Here is a 21,530-nt window from a genome sequence, read left to right as displayed (position 1 = left end):
CTATGTTAACAGTTGATTCTAATTATAATGCCAAATGAACTTGCTCAAAGAACATCTATTATAATGTTTTCCCTAAAAATTGCTACACAAATTTTTCAAAGTAAATCAAACCCCGATTCCTAGTATTTTAAGTTTTCAGCCACTTAATAAATTCAGGAAATATGTAACTTCAAATTACAATGGGATGGATTAAAAGCATTAATGCTGTTCTAATGAGCAAGCATATATATTATTAAAACAATTATTAGCACAACATATTCAAGACATGGACCAGGTTTATCACACTGTACGCGATCCACCATAGTGGAGCTCCTGCGCACCTCTGCAGAACTTACCAGTAGTGGACATTCTGTGCTCGGTGGTGCAGAGAATCCACTGTCAGAGTTCTACGCTCAGAAGCAAAATAACACATTTTTTATTATAATAGTGGTGGATCATTGCTGTGCTCGGGCGCAGAGAATCCATGCAGTTCCTTATATCATACCTGCCAACTACTCCGATTTTCGCGGAGTTACTCCGATTTCCCGAGTTTTAAACCCCCGAAAATCGGAGTACTCCGATTTTCTGAAAAAAATTAAATAAAACTAAAAAAAAAAAAAAAAAAATTTTTTTTTAAATTTCTTTTCCAAAATTTTCGGCGACTTTGGAGAACCACTGGACCTATTCTGAAGTGCTAGGATCATTCACAGTTAATTTGAAAACAATTGAAAAAATTACAAAAAAATTACAGTTTGTTATCTAATATGCAAACCACTAACTAATGTTTACCTCTTCATCTAGCACATATTATAAAATGCATGGAAAACCAATGCATGTATAATATTGTGATAGATGTAGAGGTAAACATTAGTTAGTGGTTTCCATATTAAAGATAACAAACTGTAATTTTTTTGTAATGTTTTCCAATTTTTTTTTTCAAATCATCTGTGAATGATCCTAGCACTTCAGAATACGTCTAGTGTTTCTCCAAAGTCAACAAAAACTTTGACATGTTTTTTGTTAAATGTTTTTTTTTTCTGAATTTTTAACTTTGTATTGTGCATCATATCAGTGTCCTATCAGTCACGTAGGCCCTTTTATAAAGCCAAAAATCGCTTCAACGAATGATCGTTATGTACAAAAGTATAGGAAACTGCATTTTAAAAGCACATTTTCTATGTGAAGGAAGCATATTTTTCAAACTTGTAAAAACAAGTCCCAGAATGTTTTTTCACATTTTTTCAAAGGTTGCAGTCATCAAATATGTGTTGAAATTGTTGCCAGATATGGAGTATAAATCCCTCCTCAAATGCAATCTTCAGAATAGGTCTAGAGGTTCTCAAGTTGCCAAAAACTTTGAAAAAATTAAGAAAAAATTGATTTTTTTTTAAATTTTCACCTTTGTATTGTGCATCATATCAATGTCCTATCAGTCACGTAGGCCTTGTTATAAAGCCAAAAAATCGCTTCAACGAATGATCGTTATGTACAAAAGTATAGGAAACTGCATTTTTAAAAGCACATTTTCTGTGTGAAGGAAGCATATTTTTCAAACTTATAAAAACAGGTCCCAGAATGGTTTTTTTCACATGTTTTTCAAAGGTTGTAGTCATCAAATATGTGTTGAAATTGTTGCTAGATATGGAGTATAAATCCCTCCTCAAAGTGTATAAAAGCCTAGGGCTTCATTTTCACCTTGTTGTGTTTCTATAAAATGTGTCTAATGTGAAGGGGCTTTATAAGGGTTTTTACAGTGTAGAAACCCTCTAGCTTTGGGGGGCTTCGCCCCCTCAACCCCCACCGGGGCTTTGCCCCTGGACCCCACCAAGGGCCCTTAAGCGGGCCCCTGGACCCCCCGCCGTCAGAGGCGATACTACGGGCGCTTCGCGCCCTACGTTCGCCATGTACTCTGTTTTCTAGGTTTTCAATGTTGGCAGGTATGTTATATGCAGCGGGGGATCATTGCTGGCGCAGAGAATCTGCTGCACCACTATTATAATAAGAAAATTTGTTATTTTGCTTCCCAACGCAGTAACTCCGACCGTGGATTCTCTGCGCCCGAGAGCAGAAATGCTCCACCGCTATATATATAGTAAGAAAATATGTTATTTTGCTTACGAGCGCAGTAACTCTGACTGTGGATTCTCTGCACCCGAAATGATCCACCGCTATTATAATAAGAAAATATGTTATTTGGTTTTGTGACTGAACTCTTCATTCAGTCTCAATACTGACCATAGGTTCCATTACCATACTGAGGTAATCGTATTGGTATTAACATCCCTATGTACCAGTATTTCCCAAAAACGTCACAAAAATTATCTTTGAATGAACCTTTCTTTGGACCTGTTAACCCATGCATGGCTTCGTAAGTTGTCAAACCTAGGAATGTTATGTGGCTTTCCCATAAACAAAAACCAATGCCAACTACACCTCCAACAAGGGCTATGTATAGAAATAAGACAAGACATATCTCCCCAAGTGGTGTGCTCCCTTGAAGCCATGAAATCACTGTCAAGGGTAAGAGATAGATGAAGGTCCATGCTCCTTGAAATTGTGTTCCATAGCGTGTGTGTAAATAGAGAGATGTCAGTATGATTGAATAGCAACAACCACAAGCCAGATATGCGCAACATTGAATGAAATATTTCTGATTGTGATAACCTATGCAGGATCCAACAAAGAAGCAGTGGTGATCACGTTTTAGAATACAACTTCTGCACAGTATACAATCATAAGCTCTCCATGGCTTAGTCAATGTGTTAGTATTGGACAATGCACCTTGTCTCAGTTTGCTCTTGTCCCAGCTTTTGTGATTAATCCTTCTCTTACCACTACTTGCAGATTGTCTTGATCCTCTGCTTGATCGTTTGTCTTTCAGGTCTTTTTGATGAACATGTCCACATGGACTAGTCCTACATGTAGTAGCTTGCAGTGTATCTGTGCTTGTGTCTGTGAGTGCTGTCAGCAAATAATTCCCAACAATGTTGATACAAAGAAATAGTGCTATTAAGTAGTGCTTTGTGGTGGAAAAGTTGTGCACCTCTACTAGCTTTGGGATAGATATGAAAAAAGCTATGAAAATCCCAGAAGAAACTGTTCCAGTAAAATATGCAATTCCCAAAATGTTGAAAACTGCTTTTACCTTGAGAACAAAAGGTGCATTCTTCATGGAAAAAATGTGGAAAAGACCCATGGCATGGTTGGGTGACTGCTGCAGTTAGTCTCAGCTCTGATCATGCATACAATGAACCTCAACAGACTTTTAGTATGGCAGGAATGACTCGCCCGTGCAGTCCGGGCCCGTACCTGTGTATATAATGATAAATGAAAAGAAAAAAAGATGTTTTTATTTTTAATACAGTACTATTAGCCAGCCTCATTGCTCATAGGGAGTGATTTGAGGCTAAAGTTAATTATCACTGCTGCCACCATTAGGGTTTGGGATAAGCATTAGGGTTAGGATTAAGCTGTTAGGGTTAGGATTATGGTTGGCAGTGGTGGCTTTGATATATGGTATATTAGATGGGGGTGCTTGGATTCTTACCGGCTACCCATGCTTGATCCAAAAAAGCCAGACTAGAGCTAATCTTGAGCCTCCCACTAGGGGTTCAAATCCTAAAAATGACTCTCTAGGGATATCATATTCCAAACGTCTCTTCTAGTCCTGCTAGGGATATCAAATTCACCTATTCTAGTCTCATAAGGGGTATAAAATTTTCTGCTTCCATGCCCACAAATGTCATGTTATTTTATTTTGGAATTTTTGATAAAAAAATAGAACAAAATGTGACTTTTTGACTTTCAAAGGTCATTTGTAGTACAATAATTGTCAAATTTGTGCACTTGGTCTTATAGGGGGGACTTTCACCAAAACTTCTGGAAAAACGTAGCTGGTTAGGGGTGTATTATTATAGTAATCTGGTCCTGCTACGGATGTGGTTTTATAGAAATCTGGTCCTGCTAGGGGTATCTTGGTCCAGCAGCTAGGAGTATGTTTGATAGAAATCTGGTCCTGGTAATCGGAGGGGAGGGAAATCATTTTTGGCAAGCCAAATGGGGATTAAACCATTTTTTGCAGGTAGAGTGGGGGCCAATTTTTGATGTATTGATGAGGCACTACAGAAACGTTCAAATCTGCAACAAAAATATCCTGCTTGATATGCTTGCATCATGTATCTAGACACAAAAGGTTTTCGAATATGGTTCCCAAAAATTTGCCGGAGTGGGGGGGGGGGGGATCCCCATGTGCATGATTTAACTAGGAGGGAGAAATGGCCAAAACAGTTTCCAAGGTGTATTTTTGTCATATCGCAATAACTGCAAGTGCAATACATCATGTGACCTAGCTTCCTTGACTCATTTCCAATAAGATCCATGTATTTATACTGTGCAGAAATAAACTGTATTATTGTCTAGTCTGCATTTTACTTGTTTCCCCACATCAAGTTGGTGTACCTTAACCTTGCTTTTTTCTTTCCTGTTGTTATTATTCAAGGTATCCTCTTGTATCATTTATTGATCCTTGATGTGTTTTGTGTCCTCGTCCGTTGGATTCACCATTACCCACTTTGTTTGTATTATTTGAGCAAAATAACCAAAACTGGTTTATACGACCTAAAGGTTCCGACTTGCCATACTCAATGATTTTGAGCTTATTACTCGAGAATTGTAGCCACAAATTTGCTCACCGATAGCTCACATGCCGTTTTGCATAATTAGAGAATGATTAGGCCAAGTAAAATAATTTAATAACATTATGTATATCGTTCGAACTTTCTCAAAATTTGGTGAGGAAGGCCCTTATTGCAATTGTGAAGGCTTTGTCAACACTATCATAAAAACGGGGAGGCCCTTGATATTTTTGATCATATTTCCCCAAAGCCCTACCCCTATTAAAAAAGAAAGTGTTTCAATGTGTTTATAAATGATAACCAAGAACTTCTGTACAATGTTCACAACCATATCAGAAACATTTAAGGCAAGGGAACAAAAAATAACAAAAATATTTGAAAATCTCCAAAAATTGGCGAGGGCATAGGCCTAATGTTTATTTTACTTGGCCTTTGAACAAGTCAAGTGCAGGGGAAAGAAGAATTACGCATCGCACACTAGCACAACTAAAACAATAATGTGTGATTTGCATAAAAAAATAGATGCCTTATTTAAATGTTAGTTTTCACTGATAGCTACTGATCGCTTTGTTCCCTTTTAATTTTGAGCCAAACAAATGAGGTACAACAAAGAAAATTTGTATTTTATTCCAGTGCCTACAATGCATGTATTTAGCTCGCGGATTATTATTTTTAATATCATGATTATCAGGAGCTTCATGCAGCTGATGGGATTCAAACAAGATGTATAAGTCGAATAGCGATATAATTTTTTGTATGCACTTTATGCATGCGTCAAGTCGACATACAGCGCCTACAATGCGTGTTTAATCTCGCCAATCGTATGATTATTGGCGAAGCTACAAGCATGCAGCTGATGGGATGTACAAACAAGACGTACTACGAATAGCAATGTGCATACAGTTTATACATTACGTCACCAATTCAATATACACACACAGGCGATTTTTTATTCAGCACCCGGCAATGCCCGGTTTTATTATAAATGTGAAATAAGCACTTCAGGCTTAGTCTTTCACAGGGCATTTATGTACACCAAATGGCCATCATTAATACAATGGTGCAAAAAGTAGAAATTCGAAAAAAAATGAGGGCGTTGCTGTGGAGCAAATCACACATTTAATATGGCTTTAAAAATTTACAAATGGAAACATGATAATTTTGGGGGCTCATGGACCATGGACGGTTTGCATGAAAGGCATACGGGGCCGGGGGCATGCATGAGCTGCAATAAAACACATACACGATTTACATGTAATTAAAATGAAAATAATAGCTCCGTGAGCTGAGCTTAATACAAACCAGATACCATGGATACAGATGCAAGATTGAAGTTTCACATCATTTGCGCCCCTTTGCGCATCATACATGTAACCCATATATTCACTGCATGTATTAAAACCCTGCATGCATGCATGTAAACAATGAAGCTCAATGACTAACCACGACCGCGACCTGTCAAAGGTTGCGTAGTCTCATTCGCAGCCGGTTCGTACGCTCTAATCGCGTTCGCGTTATACATTAATCCTACCACCAGCATAGCGACTGAAAAAAGACTAGCACCATTATTGATTTTAGGCATCGGGAAATCGATATTAGGGATTTCCCCTCAATTTTCATTGAATTACCATTTTTTACAATTAATTAAATATATTTTATGTTCACACAGTGAACAATAATTCCAATTGATATTGTTGGGAAAATTATATTTAGAGTACGGATATGTTCCACCGTGGTCATTGGGAGCTATTTTAAATTAGGCCCCATGATCATCGATAGGCAAATATCCGACGACCCCCTTTGTTTTGAAAGTCCGATACCTGATAGGCCTACCCTGCTTTGAATGATCCCTTTTTTCCCTCAAATTTTATGATTGTCAAAATGCCACTAATGTAAAAACTTTCAAATTCTCTAGCAAATTTTGTATTGTAGCTATATTGGCAAATTTACAACAAAAATATAATTCTAAAACAACTTTTTTTATACCGACAGACCTACTTCAAACGTCAAGTTTGAGTTGAGTACGTCCATAAGGTTCGAGTTATCAGTGAGTAAAAAGTTATGTTATGAATGTTTGGCGTGTTTTGGCTTTGCACTTTTGGCTGCTGCGACTTTTTGAAATCCGACCCTAATAGAAAAGAAAACCCGTTCTACGGGCGGACGGACCTTTCAAGTAGGGTCGGTCGGCCTTTATTTTCTTTTCGTTTTTTTGGAAATTACCCAAAAAAATCACCAAAATATAAAATAATTTGCAATTTGAGAAAATACAAAAAAAAATTGTTTCTGAAATTGTCAAAATTTGGGTCGGCATTCATTTGTACAGGAAATTTTTTCCCAATTTGTTCAAAATCTGGGTCGGTCGGGCCCGTAGAACAGGGTTTTATTTTTTCGTCGCCTTACCACTGAAATGCTTTAACTTTTCTCAACGAGATCGCAAATGAGGTGTTTTGCAGTATAAAAATGCTACATTCAGAAAATTTGTTGATTTGCTCAATACCCTTTTGTTTTGTTTTTAATTTTCACGACTTTTTCCTAGTGCAATGACACTTTGTTTTAGCCCGAGACCATTATGGGTATGGTCTCAGGTTTTAGCAGTGTAGGCCTACAGGCCCTATTATAAATTAAATTGTGTGTTCTGTCTTATCTTAGGCATGCCGGCGGGATGTTAGGGAACAAACAAAAAGTTTCTACTTTTGGACTATTTTTTGCTGGATTTTGTTGCTTTTGGACACTTTAATGAAAAAGTGTGGATTTCCAACAATCATGGCTGGACAAAATGTCCAGAAATCTCTATAGGTGTGCATCTATTTAATGGCATTAAATGAGATATTACGCTAAAGAAGACATAAAATGGCATATATCCCAAACTAAAAAATGGGACCTAACTTATTTTGCCATTTTTGGGCAATGATTTCCTAGAAATAAGTGCTTGGAGCTTAAATTTGAAGCTGATTTGGGGGTAGGGGTAGGTACTGAGCAAGACATCAGAGTAAGAAAGGCAATGGCATGGAAAGCTTGTAACAAGCTCAATAATATTTGGAAATCGTCTCTACCCAGACACCTCAAAACACACCTATTCCAAGCTACTGTAGAAAGCGTCCTGCTGTATGGTTGTGAAACCTGGACCATTACCAAGAAAATTGGCAAAGCAATGGATGGCTGCTATACAAGAATGTTAAGATCAGCACTAAATGTGAGCTGGAAAATGCATATGACCAGTAAGGAATTGTATGGGGACATTCCACCTGTGACCTCAAAAATCAGCACAAGACGGCTACGGTTTGCGGGACACTGTAAGAGAGCCAAAGGGAGGATTACATCTGATCTGGTTACATGGAAGCCCACCCAAGGAAAACGAACCAAAGGACGTCCCAAGAAGACCTACATGTATGTGGACCTGCTTCAACAAGACACGGGATACACAGTTGCAGAAATTGAGACCAGCATGCAGGACAGGCGGTTATGGCGAGCCATCATTGATGCCCGACAGCAAGAGTCGACGGAGTAAGAGTAAGAGTAAGTAAGTAAGGTAGGTACTATTACTTGAATTCAGTCAAAACTGTAACTTCATAATGCCAAACAAGGGGTCTCCAGAACAGAAAATGAGCTTGCAAACGAAGGTGGTACTTACCCATAGTACATGTACAACAGTACAAGATATACATGTATGGAACAAATCCCACCCAGTGGCAGAACTGGGTGGCACTTAATGTATGGAACAATTCCCACCCAGTGGGAGAGCTTACATCATGTCCCCAGCATCCCTAATAGCTCTGAGACTAAGTACTAGTCTCAGAATGACACAAGACTGACACAGTTTTGTAGAACTTACAAAAAAGTTTATTTCCTTTAACATTCACAAATGAATAAATTAGAAAAAGTGTAAAAGATGCAAAAAATTGACAATAACTTTTAATATTGTCAGATTTTTAAAAATGTTCAAAAATACTGCAAACTGTATATGAACGTATACAATGTACAAATGATGCAATACATATATGTATGCATCTCTAGTCTACACAGGTATAAGGTATTGGGTCAACCAATATCACGATACATGTATGTAAAGTAAATAATTATAATGACAAAGAGAAGCCAATCAAGCCATTAGGCGTGGCAAAGTCAATTCTGAGTCCACATTTCATTATTGACATTCCTAAAAATAAATTCTGTTTTTCAACTCCCTCCCCCATCAAACTTAAATATAAATTCTGCCAAATTTCCTGATTTTGTATTGGTTCATCAATGTAATATCCATTCAACACCTATATTTTGTTAAATAATTAAAGTTACAAAAATAATGACAAATTGACTTTGCTGCTCTTGGTTACCCTTGGCCAATCCCATCATAAATATTATGCAAAATAAGATGGTCAAAATTTATTGAACATTGTGTTTTCTGACCACTTGAAGAACCATGTGCCAATCTACATACATGCACTGTGCAGTGTCACTGTGGCAACATAAGCACAGAAAATAGCAAAAATGCAAAATTTAGGCACATTTATGGACTCCCAGAAATTAAAACCCACTACCCCCCCCATATAGTTTTTGAATCCCACACTGTCTACATGGCCTGATATTAAGTGACATGCTTAAGATTTTGGTCAAAAGTGTTCAAGACATGACCCTCGCCCCCATTACGTGAGGGCTGACAATGTGTTTCACAGACATGACACTCCCCCCCCTTGCGTGAGGGTTGACTACCTTGATGTACATTGTAGTGAGTGAGGTAAGGCCATCTTAATTAAATCATGTGTCTTAAAGCTGCCGCGCGCATTAGTAAAAGCGTGCACATAGTCCTCTTTGAAAATCAAGAAATTCATTTTTTTGCAAACTTTGAACACGAAAATAATAAAAGAGAAGAATAATGGTTTGTAGCAGTGACTTTTTGTCTGCTATTCCAACATTTGCAACATTGGATATTTTTTGCACAAAATGCTTGTACTGTACTGAAACATAAAAAACAATTTATATTAAAAAAAAATACAGTAAAAAACACCGCATTCCGCATTAGGTTTTCAATTTCTCACAACCTTTGAGACACAGGATTTAATTAGGATGGCCTAATCAAGGAGTGGTTGTGGTGGGGTGGGGCGGGCCTTGGGGGAAATTACGCAAAGGCAGGGATGGTTGATTTAAATAGAGTGGAAACTCACTAACACAGAATACCTGATGATACAAATTACAACGTATTGTATAAGAATATAACCTGATAATTGTCATTGACACTAAGTAAAATCCAAGGCCCAATTCAAGTTTGAAATACCGTACATGTACATGTACATGTAATTGGGATCGACTGAGCCCATAGTTATTGGTCGAGCTCTGTCATAGTAAGATCAATAAATATTGGGCATTTACATAGCATCCAATTTTATTATTATTATGTTTTGGATTCAATATTTTCACACACTTGGATACATCAAAACATAAAATGTGTTAAAACAGTTAAATTGACATACAACTGTTTGGTGTCTACAAACATGAACATTGTGTCACAAGGTCTAATATAGAAGATCAACATACACAATTGAATAATAAGTTACTTTTACTTTATACACCCAATCTATACAACTTATAGACCACTACATACTATAACACTTCAAGCCGAATGCAATAATTCAATTGACAAAGATTGTATATTTTGTACTTTTAATAACTTGTACATAAGCTTACTTACATATACATATAGATTACATTTAAGGGGGTTCGAAACGATGTTTCTGGAAAATAGAAACTGAATTTAGAACCATTTGAATAGATTGAATAAGTTAAGCTAAATACACTGAGCAAAATAGTTTTTGTTTGAAGGAAATCGCACATACGGTTGTCAAGATATATACATGTTTTTAGTTTCTTTGTATTCTATTGTTTTTGCCAATATATTGATGAAGTTAATGAGGAAAATTGGCAAAATGTGCTAATGAATATTCATGTTTGCCAATATTATACCAATATCTTATGAATAAACCTTCATACTACTTTTATTTTATATGATTTTGACATAAAACTTTGCCAATGTGTTTCTATGGCCTAAAACATTAACATGTGATTTTCCCGCTCATCTAATTTGCATATTTGCATAATTAATTAGCATTATACTTAAGGCTAATTAATTATGCAAATATGCAAATTAGATGGGCGGGAAAATCACATGTTAAAGGTTTATTAGGTCATAGAGACACATTGGCAAAGTTTCAGGTCAAAATTCTTAAAGGTAAAAGTAGTATGAAGGTTTATTCATAAAATATTGGGAAAATATTGGCAAAAATTAATATTAATGAGCACATTTTGCCAATTTTCTCATTAACTTCATCAATATATTGGCAAAAACAATAGAATACAAAGAATCTTTCAACAGCAATATCTCAAAAACCGTTTCTCCGATTTGGCTCAAATTTTAGAATTAAGATTATTTTGCATATCTCTCTGCAACAAGTCTATTTTATTCGCAATCAGAGCAACTTGATTTTGCCTTTCGTACCACCTTAACATAACACTCACACTGTACATGTAGATTTGTCTTTAAAATTAAAAGGTATCAAAACATTATTTAGATTAGAAATATAAATGACACACTTTGCAGCCATGATTTGAAGATTGTCATAAATCTTTATTGAATGGGAACATTGATTTAAAAGATATTTATTTGGCAAAAATTATACAGTGCAGAATGATGCTTGTTAATTCCACACACAATATCCTAGTTTTTATGCGTAGATATCAAATTCAATTTTTCAGTCAAGCAAAATACAAATGTAGCTACAAATCTTGAAGTAATGTTATTTTAAAAAACAAAATATTTCGTACTGTAGCCTAATTTAACAGGCTTTTGTTACTGCTGTATTTTTTCTGCATATTTTCTTCAAAAACCGAAGATATCTATGCACCATTTCAACAAATTTAGATTAATAGTTGAAACTCATGAATTTCAGCAATTTGGTGAAAATTTCAACAATAAAATGACATACCGGTACTCCGGGGGTACTCATCAGTACAAATGACCATACAGGGTCGTGCCGCAAACATGGGTAGCATTTTCAGCCTTCTGGTATATCAATGACCCCTTTTTCAAAGCCTATTTTGGTATACATGTATGAATGGGTCCTTTTTTCAAAATTTTCGGAAAACAGCCCAATTTTTCCTTAATCTAGCCAAAATTTTCCCCAAATTTTGGGAAAATCTGTAAAAACTAAGGCTCTCATTTTCGGGAAATTCGGCTCCCGGGTACCCGAACTTTTTTTCGAACATTTTTTTTTTGTAAATTTTTTTTTTCAAAGTTTTTTTTCGGTTTTGTAGTGTCTCTGGACCTAGACCTAAATGCTAGGATCATGATTGACCTAAAAAAAAAATAATTGAATTTTGCACATTGTTTTGTGTCAATCTGAAAATTGATACATAGTTTTCATGTCATACTCTATTAATGATATCAAAATGCATTCAAATTCAATGCATTTTGATATCATTAATAGAGTATGACATGAAAACTATGTATCAATTTTCAGATTAAAAACACAAAACAATGTGCAAAATTCAATTTTTTTTTTAGGTCAACCATGATCCTAGCATTTAGGTCTACATTGTAGTTTTCTAGGTACCCGGGCAGGGAATTTCCTGCCCGGGTCATAGGATTATCGGGCGGGACTCGAATTCCCGGGACTCACTCAGAGCCTTAGTAAAAACTAAGAAAATTTTGGGTAAATTCGGCCGAAAATTTTGACTTTTGGTATACCAATGGTCCAAATTTCTTGAAAAATTGGTATATTTATGGGTCTACTTCCAAAATCTCAGCGGCACGTCCCTACCAAAACCAAACTTGAGTACCCCCCCGGGACCGTACTGAACAAATATTTTACTGCACACCAGTAAATACAAGTAGAAACACGCAAAACTACTTAATTAAGGGGATACTACACCCCTCAATAAATTTGTGACTATTTTTGCATTTTTCTCAAAAACTAATAACACCCTGGTAACAAAAGTTATTATGTACCGGTATATAGGGGCAAGGAATCCAATTACTACACTGGAATTTCAGTGACCCAAGACAAGTGGTTCGACACTTGTGATAGAAAATGAGGTACCGCTAGGATGTACCTCATTTCCTATCATATTTACTGAACCGCTTGTCTTGATTCACTGAAATTTCAGTGTAGTAATTGGATTCCTTGCCCCAATAATTATAATATACATAACTTTTGTTACTAGTGTAGTATTAGTTTTTGAGAAAAATGCCAAAATAGTCACAAATTTACCACAGGGGTGTAGTACCCCCTTAAATACATTAGAAAAGGCTTAAACCCCAACTATTAGGCCCTGATTCATATTTAATCCTCATTTAGGCCTGGGAAATAGATTGTCTGTGAAAAATGAGCAGGATCTGATTTTTAATGACGATTTGGCTAAACTTTCAAAATGTGTTACATTTCAGAAACACCAAGCTATTTGTGAGGTGGCATACGCTGTATGGGCTATAGAGTGATCTGGGAAAAAATGCTGGACTCTTTACATTATTATAATTTCTACAATAGATGTCTTCATCTGACCCTCGACTTGCAGAAAAGATAAGTTTTGAAAAATTGAGTCGATTTGGAGTCAAGAAAATGATGTTTTCCCGGACCCTGTTTGTACACAAAGTCAATGGGGGCTATTTACTGGTGTGCAGTGCACCCGTATAATTTTAATGATTGTCTTTAAAAAAAAATTGTTCCATTTCTACATACATTCAGTGCCTAAGTTAACATTAACAGAACTTAACACCATCCTTAAGATTTTTTTTTTGCTTTAACAGACATTTTTAGGTACGGTAATACAGTGTTCGATTTACCACCTGCACACATGCAGGTGACTTTGATTCTGTGCAGGTAACTTTTCAAATGTACCTGCACAAGTGCATGTAGAATTTTAGTTGTAAATTACACAGTTGGAATCAGAAACATACATGTATAACGTGTCTCTTTATTTCAAAGAAGTAACATAAATATCCCTTATGAAATGACACCAATTTTTACTTTTCATCTGTAAAAAAGATGATTAGTTTCATGGCACAAACTTCATATTTTATTAGTTAAATTGTGTGCAAGTTACTATCACTTTGTGTAGTTAGATTTTCTATGTATTGTTACCTGCACCAGCACAAATGCAAGTAACTTTTTTCTGGTAATCAAACAATGATCACATGTACTGTACATGAATTGTCTGTCTCCTCTCAAGTTGAGTGTAACATCAATGGATTTCGTTGTTGGCCGATTCAAATTGTGTGTTACCCTAATCCCGCGGGGCATAAAGGAGGAAAATTTGTCCATACACTGTAAACGCACAATGCATCTGCCATACCCAAATTGGAAATCCAATATGGCGTTACTCTCAACTTGAGATGAGACTGAGACATAATTATTAGTGATGCGATAAAGCAAAATCAATCAGAATTCAGAAATATTGATTTTCCTTTTGTCTCCTCTTGAAACTCTTTTAATTGCTCAGAATATATTTGGAACTGGTCGTTCAATTTCAATGGTGTTTTCTGCAAAATGCAGCTTTGTAAACTTTTGTTACTATCCTACAAGAAACTGAAAATTTAATATTTTTGAGTTCCGAATGATTTTGCTTGATCGCGTCACATTATATGACGGTCAGGTACATATAATAATTATTACAATTAAGTTGTCCTAATTTAAAAATGGGTCTGGAGTGGCTCATCTTGGTGACCTTTGAAGTTTCACCAGTTCCCTGTCGGTGTGGTGGGCTGGGCACCCTGTACATAAAGTTGAGTACCACAATCGTGTACCGGTAATTAATCCAAGCACCGGCAAAGTCATTATTTCTGAAGTACACAATAATGATAACATTTTAATGCTGCAGTACTACTTGGCACCATTGCAATGAAAAAATAGGATACATAGTTTGTAGTTTTGTTGTACTAGTACTATTAGTAGCCTTTAAGTTCTTTGCATTGACTCCATGTTATTCCATCACTTGGTTGAGCAAAAGGCATCGGTAGAAGAAAGTTTAGGATCCAGAAAGATCCAAATACATCATGGAGATTCTTTAGGGAGGTGTGACGGTATTTTGTGACCCCTGTAGTTGCTTCATGAGACGTTTGTCCATTTAGAGCATGATAGAAATGCATACAAAAAAGGAAGGTGCAACCGCCTACAATGGTAATGCACATGTAGAAAATGGTGAGTGATAAATACACAAAACCAGGTAAACTCCCTGCCATCCACATAAATGTTGCAATTGGGTAGATATAGTAGACAATATTTGAAGAAAAGAAAGAGCCAACATGCAAGCTGATGAAAGATTCGAGCCCCAAAACAGCATAAAAGGCAGCAACGGCTGCATAGAAGAGAAAAACCACGAAGTATCTTTGATTGCGGTGGCCAACACACTGGCCAGTGAAAAAGCAATGGGAATCTCGTTTCAAAACACACTGTTCACATACTATACAATGATGGCAGCGTGGTGGTATGTATTGCTGACAAGGAGTACAGTAGGCCCAGCCTTTTGATGCAGATTCTGCAGTGTTGGCATTTGTCATTTTTGCGTCAAAGTAACTGTTCTTGAAGATACTCAAAATGTAGTTTACCATCATACTAACAATTATGAAAGTAAACAGGACTCGTTGGAAACGTAAGGCAGCGGGATTATCTTCGTACAATGTGGGCAAGGTAACAAATAAGGTAAGAACTGTCACGACGATGCTTGTCAGCCAGGTGTATGCAACTCCACCAATGTTGGCCAAGAGTAGGGTTCGCTTTACACCAGGTTGTTTTAGTTTCCAAATTGTTGATTTCACTCTTTCTTTTAGTGCCTCCATCATTATTTGTTGTAGCTCCTGTTAATCGCGCAGAGAAAATGTAATTTTAAGTAGAAACTTAAGGATTGTGCTAACATTCAGTAAGCTTATTCTCGACCACTGCACTGTTGATGTGAAAATCATAACTGCTTCCGCTTAGCAACAGACAGCATGTATCGTTTTCGGGGGATGCATCGTATAATGAGACGTATCATGTATAAATATGGAGCTCAGGTGAATTATTTTATATCGGTATTCCAAATATCTTGATTTCACTAACAAGCGACAAAATTATAACGATGCAAACCGTAAAGATTCAACTTTTATATGATTTTACACCAGTTTTACAGTTTTATCTAGACACAAATCTAGCCCACTTACAAATTAGTAGACCTCCCCCGAACATGACCGATCAATCAATTATCCTCGTTCACTACGTATTATATTTTTGAAAGACTTTAATCAAATTAGAAATTGTAAAGTGTATTTTTTTAATTTTTTAAAAACAATTACAAGTATTAAATAATTATTTGAATTAGAAAAACATTATTAAATGCTGTAAATTAAAATAAAAAACGGTGTGTAAAATCAACTGTAAATTTTACAGAGAGCTCGTGTGCAGGCGGCGGCTGCTGGTATTTCGTTTTTCCTGGACCAGTTTTGTTGCCTTCAATCATGCAATTATCATGAATTATGGGGATTTTTATGCCTGGTTCTGTTCCAGTTCATGAGATGATTGTGACGATGTGCGGTGACTACTAATCTGAGGCTGCTCAGACTGATATTCTCCAAACTTCGTACGGAGCTGAGTGAGAATGGTAAGGCTACTATAGTAAGAATTCCAATTGAATGAACGCAGCTTTCAACAGCTGCACTCGATCCAACCGCGATCGTATATCGCGTATTTCAAACTACAACGCGAACGCACGACCTTGGATACAATGCTAACCAATCATGAGTGCGTTTGCATGGTTGGATTCACTTTCGCGTTACTCACGCACAGTCGCACACGCTGGCGTACATCACGTAGTGTACGCAAAAATTCGTCACGCTATTAAAAGCTGCGTTCATTCAATTGGAATTCCCACTATAATTACTATGACTATCACTATATATGATATCTGGTTCTGTTTGTTTGTTTGTTTGTTTACCCAGGTTGGTCCGTGAGGAACACATGCTAATCCATGGAAAACCATGGACCGTTCCAAGCTCATACAAATGCACAAGCCTGGATAGCCAGTGTAGGCTAATAATCCTCATATATGCATGCTGGCCTAGTCTATAGCTTTGATAAACAAAGCAAGAAATGGAAGAAAATAGCTAGGAAAAAGAGAAAAGAGAGAAGGCCACTCACAAACACAATTGTACAATTTTACTCTTAGCCCTTACTTCGTGAGAAAGGAAACTGGAATTCCAATCTCAGGCCCCGATGCAAAGGCTAATCTGGTTCTGGTTGAGTCGGCATTGCCAGACATGCTGTACTTCACCAACTTCGCGGTCAAAGGTCTATGCGCATTTAATGGCGTATCTAATCTATGACATGTCTGTACCGTGGCGTCAGTTCATCTAGGCATTCAAACACACGTCATGATACTACTCAGTCAGCATGGTCAGTACCTAGACTGAGGTTGCTCAGACTTATAACTCCGACTTTATTGGGACAGAGTGGAGAAGGTATAGAGGAACTCAGGTACGGCCGGAGTGGAGAAAGCTATGATACTATGGGCTCAGCCTCAGGCCCCTCAGGCTAGGCGCAGCTCATGAGCTCAGCAACGCAGCACCGGGCCTGGTGGGTGGATTTGTTAAAAAATTGTTGTAATTTGATTTGCGGGGATGTGCAAAAATGAAGCCCCAATTGAAGCCAACATTTTTGCATAAAGTTTTATTAAAATTGTTTGAATGTTAATTAACTCGTATGGTATTGTGGCAAGGTGAATTTTTAGGATTTTGTGGTTTGTTCATGTGTCTTTTGGGTGCCACAATTTTACACAAATGTATTGACAATGTAGTCTGCCTATAATCAAATTGGCACAACAAGGTGGGCTGCTTCTCTCGGTGAGTACATTCCTCTCTGGGACTTTTTTGGAGGGTGGGATTTGGGGAGTCTGAGATGGATATGCGTCCCCTGAGAAGTTGGAAAACTGTTCAAAATGAAGCCCTAAGCGTAAGACATTTGGTTCAACATTTTTAGAAAATGAGGGTTCAATTTATAGACCATAGACCTATTGGCAAATTCACACACTGAGATGGATTTTTTTTTGGGGGGGGGGGGCATGCAGATTTTTGATGGGTATATTTAGCTGAGGCTCAGTAACAGGCATGGATTGAGACTGTCCACACCCCAACTAGTGATATCACCAGAAATTTTGGAAACAAATTTGGAAAATTTGAAACAGATTGTTTCTGGCCTGAAATTGAATAAACCGGACCACCCGCCTTTAAAGAGTTATACATGTATACATGTTTATGATCATTAGGTTAACACACAGATAGTGAAGGATCACTATCCATCTATGGTTAACAATCTGGTAATTATCATTTGATTAATTTGTTTGTATTTCAAGGCCAGCACTATGCATGCCACAGGCACAGGCAGTTCCTCTGGTAAACTACAGAGTCTACCAAGCTCAAGACAACAACAGAAGAAAGCAAGCAATGAAACTGTGAGGAGTAGAGAAGCTGAAATTCATCTGAAGGTTAAAGAAGCAAGAACTTCCCAGCTGTTAATGCTGAGTAACACAAAGTTTCTACATTGCGCTGAACTTTTTGAAAGTGTGCCACACTCCTTGAAACACCTGTATTTGAGCAACTGCCATTTTGTTGGTGAATTCCCTGAAGCTGTTTTCAAATTAACACTTCTTGAAACTTTAGATATTTCAAGAAATTACATGGATGAATTGCCAGCTACTGTTTTTGAAAATCTTCGCAAGTTAGTAACTCTTGATTGTAGCTTTAATAACTTGATATCCATCTCACCGTCATGCTGCCAATTGAAAGATCTTACAGAACTGAATTTGGCAAATAACAAGATTATTTATTTGCCTCAAGAAGTAGGCGAGTTGTCCAAATTACAGGTACTGATTCTGTCAAACAATCTACTTAGAGATATACCGGGAGCAGTGTTTGCTGGACCAGTAAGTCAAAGCTTGTTACACCTTGCAGTGGACCATAATTTACTTTTAACACTTCCACCTGAAATAGGTAATCTTGCTGCACTTGAAGAACTTAACATAAGGAATAACTGTTTCAAGTATTTACCAGTAAATGCAATGTCTCTCAAGAAGTTAACAGCATTCCATCATTCAGGAAATGATTGGTTGATTTGCCCTCCTAATATCGATGGAGTTCCTGGAAAGATGCAATCCAGTTATGGCACTGCAGCTTTAGAGAAATTGTTTACTTACATACATCCCCCATAGTAGAGAAAAAGAAGTATTTTCCATTTTTTGAACTGTTAAATGATTCGGTGCTGCATCACATTGTACATGTTGTATCTGTATGTGATTTGTTTCATTATGAGTGTACATGCCTACATGGTGCACGTTAATTATTAGCTTTTAAAAATCCCAACATTGATTTTGAGAATTTAATGTGAATTCAAACCAAACAAGAAATGTCTTTAAAAAGGAAATGTGTGAATTTAATGTGATTCTTTCCCAGGAACATGGTCAAATTGTGTGAAGATGAAATTTAGCCTTATAGAAATACGAAAAACCTAAACTAGAAACCAACAATGGGAAATCTTGATGAAGATGAAAGTTGTTACCTTTTACTTATAGGAGTAGTGGTGCTTATGTTATTTTTTCACCACATGAACGTGAAAAAAAATAAGATGATTGCTTGTAATTTGGTAAATGAGACTGAGCTCTCAGGGAACCAAATTCACAAAGAGGAACAACTAATGAAAGGAAAGACTGTAGATTGTGGAAAGTTAATAGTTGCAAGCTTTTGTGCAATGTAATGGGCCAATTTCTTCCACAGTTTGGCTTGAACATCACACATTGTGTACAAAATAAATTCATGAAAGAAATTATTTAAATTGCTTGACATAACAAAAAGATCCCCAGGTTAAGTTAAAACATGAACAATTTTTACATTTATAGAATTTGAGCAAAAGCTATATCCTGTATACCACTTCCAATTTCTTTTCAGGTCTACTGGTATTGATATTTGTAGGAAAAATTGAATACACATGATTTTTCATAATATGATACTAATATCAAAATCACAATTACAACTGGTTGGAGCACAAAAAGGCCAACCGTGTTGGTTGCTTGGAGGATGAAGGAGTTAACCTTTGTTTAGCCTCAGCAGTTAATTCTTTTGTGCACTGAAAAAGCAGCACATGAAGTTGTCCGTTTTCTGCTCTAAGCTATCAAATGTAAAATAAGTTTCAATTTAAAAAAATATTAAATTTTTAATGGTAATAGTAAATGGAAACATTTCCATGGTATACAATCTAATCTCAAGTTGTCCAGTTGCATTTACATTGAGTGAAATAAACTCAAAACCAAACAAGAAATGTCTTTAAAAAGGAAATGTGTGTATTATGAAAGATGTTGGCTGGTGTAAATATGAGTTTGGGTGAATAACATGCTCAGCTTTAGAGTCAATTTACGGTTGAGCTAGACAAAGTTGGAAGACCAATGTTTTTGCTTGCAATAGTGACTTTAAACACCTGATCAACATATCAAAAAATAAATGTAATTTGCATAAAATGGCTGCTAATGCAGGGGTCAAATTTCAAAATTGGGCAAATGTGGACAAAAGCATCTAATTGTATTCATCTTATTAATAGGCTTCAGAAGAAGTATCTCCGATGTGCAATTCTTGTGTTATAGGAATAAAGGTCAAATATCAAAAATGCCCTATTTTGATCAAAGATTTTCATGAAACTTGTACCAAATTGTTTGTTTAGCTTTAGGCAGTGAGAAAAAGATAGGCTTCCACTATTTGTAATGTGCAGTTACTCGGAGCTACTTGGGTAGAACTGATAAACCGATTTAACATGAACAGGACAATTGTCATTAGAACCTATCATAAACAGGGATGCAAGTTGTCAGTCTTTTGCCTAAATTTAGGCTTTTTTGTAGTCTACGTAATTTCTTTTATTTTCAGCCCGTTTTTGGGCCATTCGGTGTCATTTTCACGCTCTTGTTCAGGCTGAAAGATTTTTATCGAAAGTGGTCGACTTTCAGGCTGTATAATAGACCTATAACTTTTTGCCGCGTAACATATTAACTATACATCTTTTTCTCACAGCTAAAGTTTTATGAAAATCGGAGCAACTTTAATTTTTGACCATTTACAACTTTACAAATTGACCTTCGACCCTTTTTGGCATAACTCCACAACCACATATCGTGCACTCCTAAAATTTATATTTTTGTGATCCTCACGACCAGACAGATAATTTGATAAGCTAATGAGTGCGGAGCATGTTTAATTTTTGACTCCTGTATAACCCTATGGGAGCTTATGGGGTCATTTCCGGGGGTCATTTTGAGGGACATATACTCAAAATAACACTTGCTTATCCCCTCTTTTGGATTCAGCAGGTCAAAATTAGTAAAGATACCTTGGTTATCAACTTTTAGTCCCTAGTACTAAACTGAATGTATTAAATGTCTTACGAAATCGAAATTATTGAAATTTTATCTAGCTTATTCATTTGTGGGATTGGATAATTTTTATTGAAGTATACTAGCATCTTAAACAATTTCAGCTTTATAGCCATAAAATATGTACCAATCCGAAGACATAATCGGATAATGGGCTATTCCAGATAATAAAGGACCCCCCCCTATAGAGGGCAAATGGTTTTTTTTAAAAAAAATCTGGAATTCCAAATTTGTTTTGGAAAAAGTATCTGGAATTCCGTACCCAATCTCCGCAAAAACATATGGAATTCCAGGTGCATTCCATGGAACTACTATAGAGGGCATACTTTTTTTTGGAAAAAATATCTGGAATTCCAGACCCAATCTCCGCAAAAAGTATGGAATTCCAGTCACATTCCATCAAAGATATTAAAGGGGCATTTCGTGATCCACAGGCTCATCCCCCCACTTTTCTCAAAAAAAGTTCAGATTTTTATATCACTGGAAACCTCTGGC

General features: G+C 36.5%; 2 protein-coding genes across 2 annotated transcripts; both read right to left on the bottom strand.

Moving 5' to 3' along the window:
* Positions 1 to 1,927: 1,927 nt before the first annotated feature.
* LOC140153353 (palmitoyltransferase ZDHHC22-like) lies at positions 1,928 to 5,964 on the bottom strand. Its single transcript, XM_072176083.1, has 2 exons — positions 5,916 to 5,964; positions 1,928 to 3,288 (listed from the first exon to the last, which is right to left on the bottom strand). Exon 2 carries the CDS (start codon positions 3,173 to 3,175, stop codon positions 2,204 to 2,206), a length of 972 nt encoding a protein of 323 aa, XP_072032184.1. The 5' UTR covers positions 3,176 to 3,288; positions 5,916 to 5,964; the 3' UTR covers positions 1,928 to 2,203.
* Positions 5,965 to 12,054: 6,090 nt separating this feature from the next.
* Positions 12,055 to 15,554, bottom strand: LOC140153352 (palmitoyltransferase ZDHHC22-like). The gene is made up of 2 exons (XM_072176082.1): positions 12,325 to 15,554; positions 12,055 to 12,230 (listed from the first exon to the last, which is right to left on the bottom strand). The coding sequence occupies exon 1, from the start codon at positions 15,436 to 15,438 to the stop codon at positions 14,545 to 14,547; it is 894 nt and encodes a 297-aa protein (XP_072032183.1). The 5' UTR covers positions 15,439 to 15,554; the 3' UTR covers positions 12,055 to 12,230; positions 12,325 to 14,544.
* Between the last annotated feature and the right edge of the window lie 5,976 nt (positions 15,555 to 21,530).

The sequence above is a fragment of the Amphiura filiformis genome, chromosome 5 (genome assembly GCF_039555335.1).
Source record: "Amphiura filiformis chromosome 5, Afil_fr2py, whole genome shotgun sequence".
Classification (NCBI taxonomy): Eukaryota; Metazoa; Echinodermata; class Ophiuroidea; order Amphilepidida; family Amphiuridae; genus Amphiura; species Amphiura filiformis.
This window is presented reverse-complemented; position numbering and strand designations above follow the sequence as displayed.

Coding starts and splice junctions, on each gene's coding strand:
- LOC140153352 (XM_072176082.1), bottom strand. CDS start 15,438: ATGATGGAGGCACTAAAAGAAAGAGTGAAATCAACAATTTGGAAACTA.
- LOC140153353 (XM_072176083.1), bottom strand. CDS start 3,175: ATGGGTCTTTTCCACATTTTTTCCATGAAGAATGCACCTTTTGTTCTC.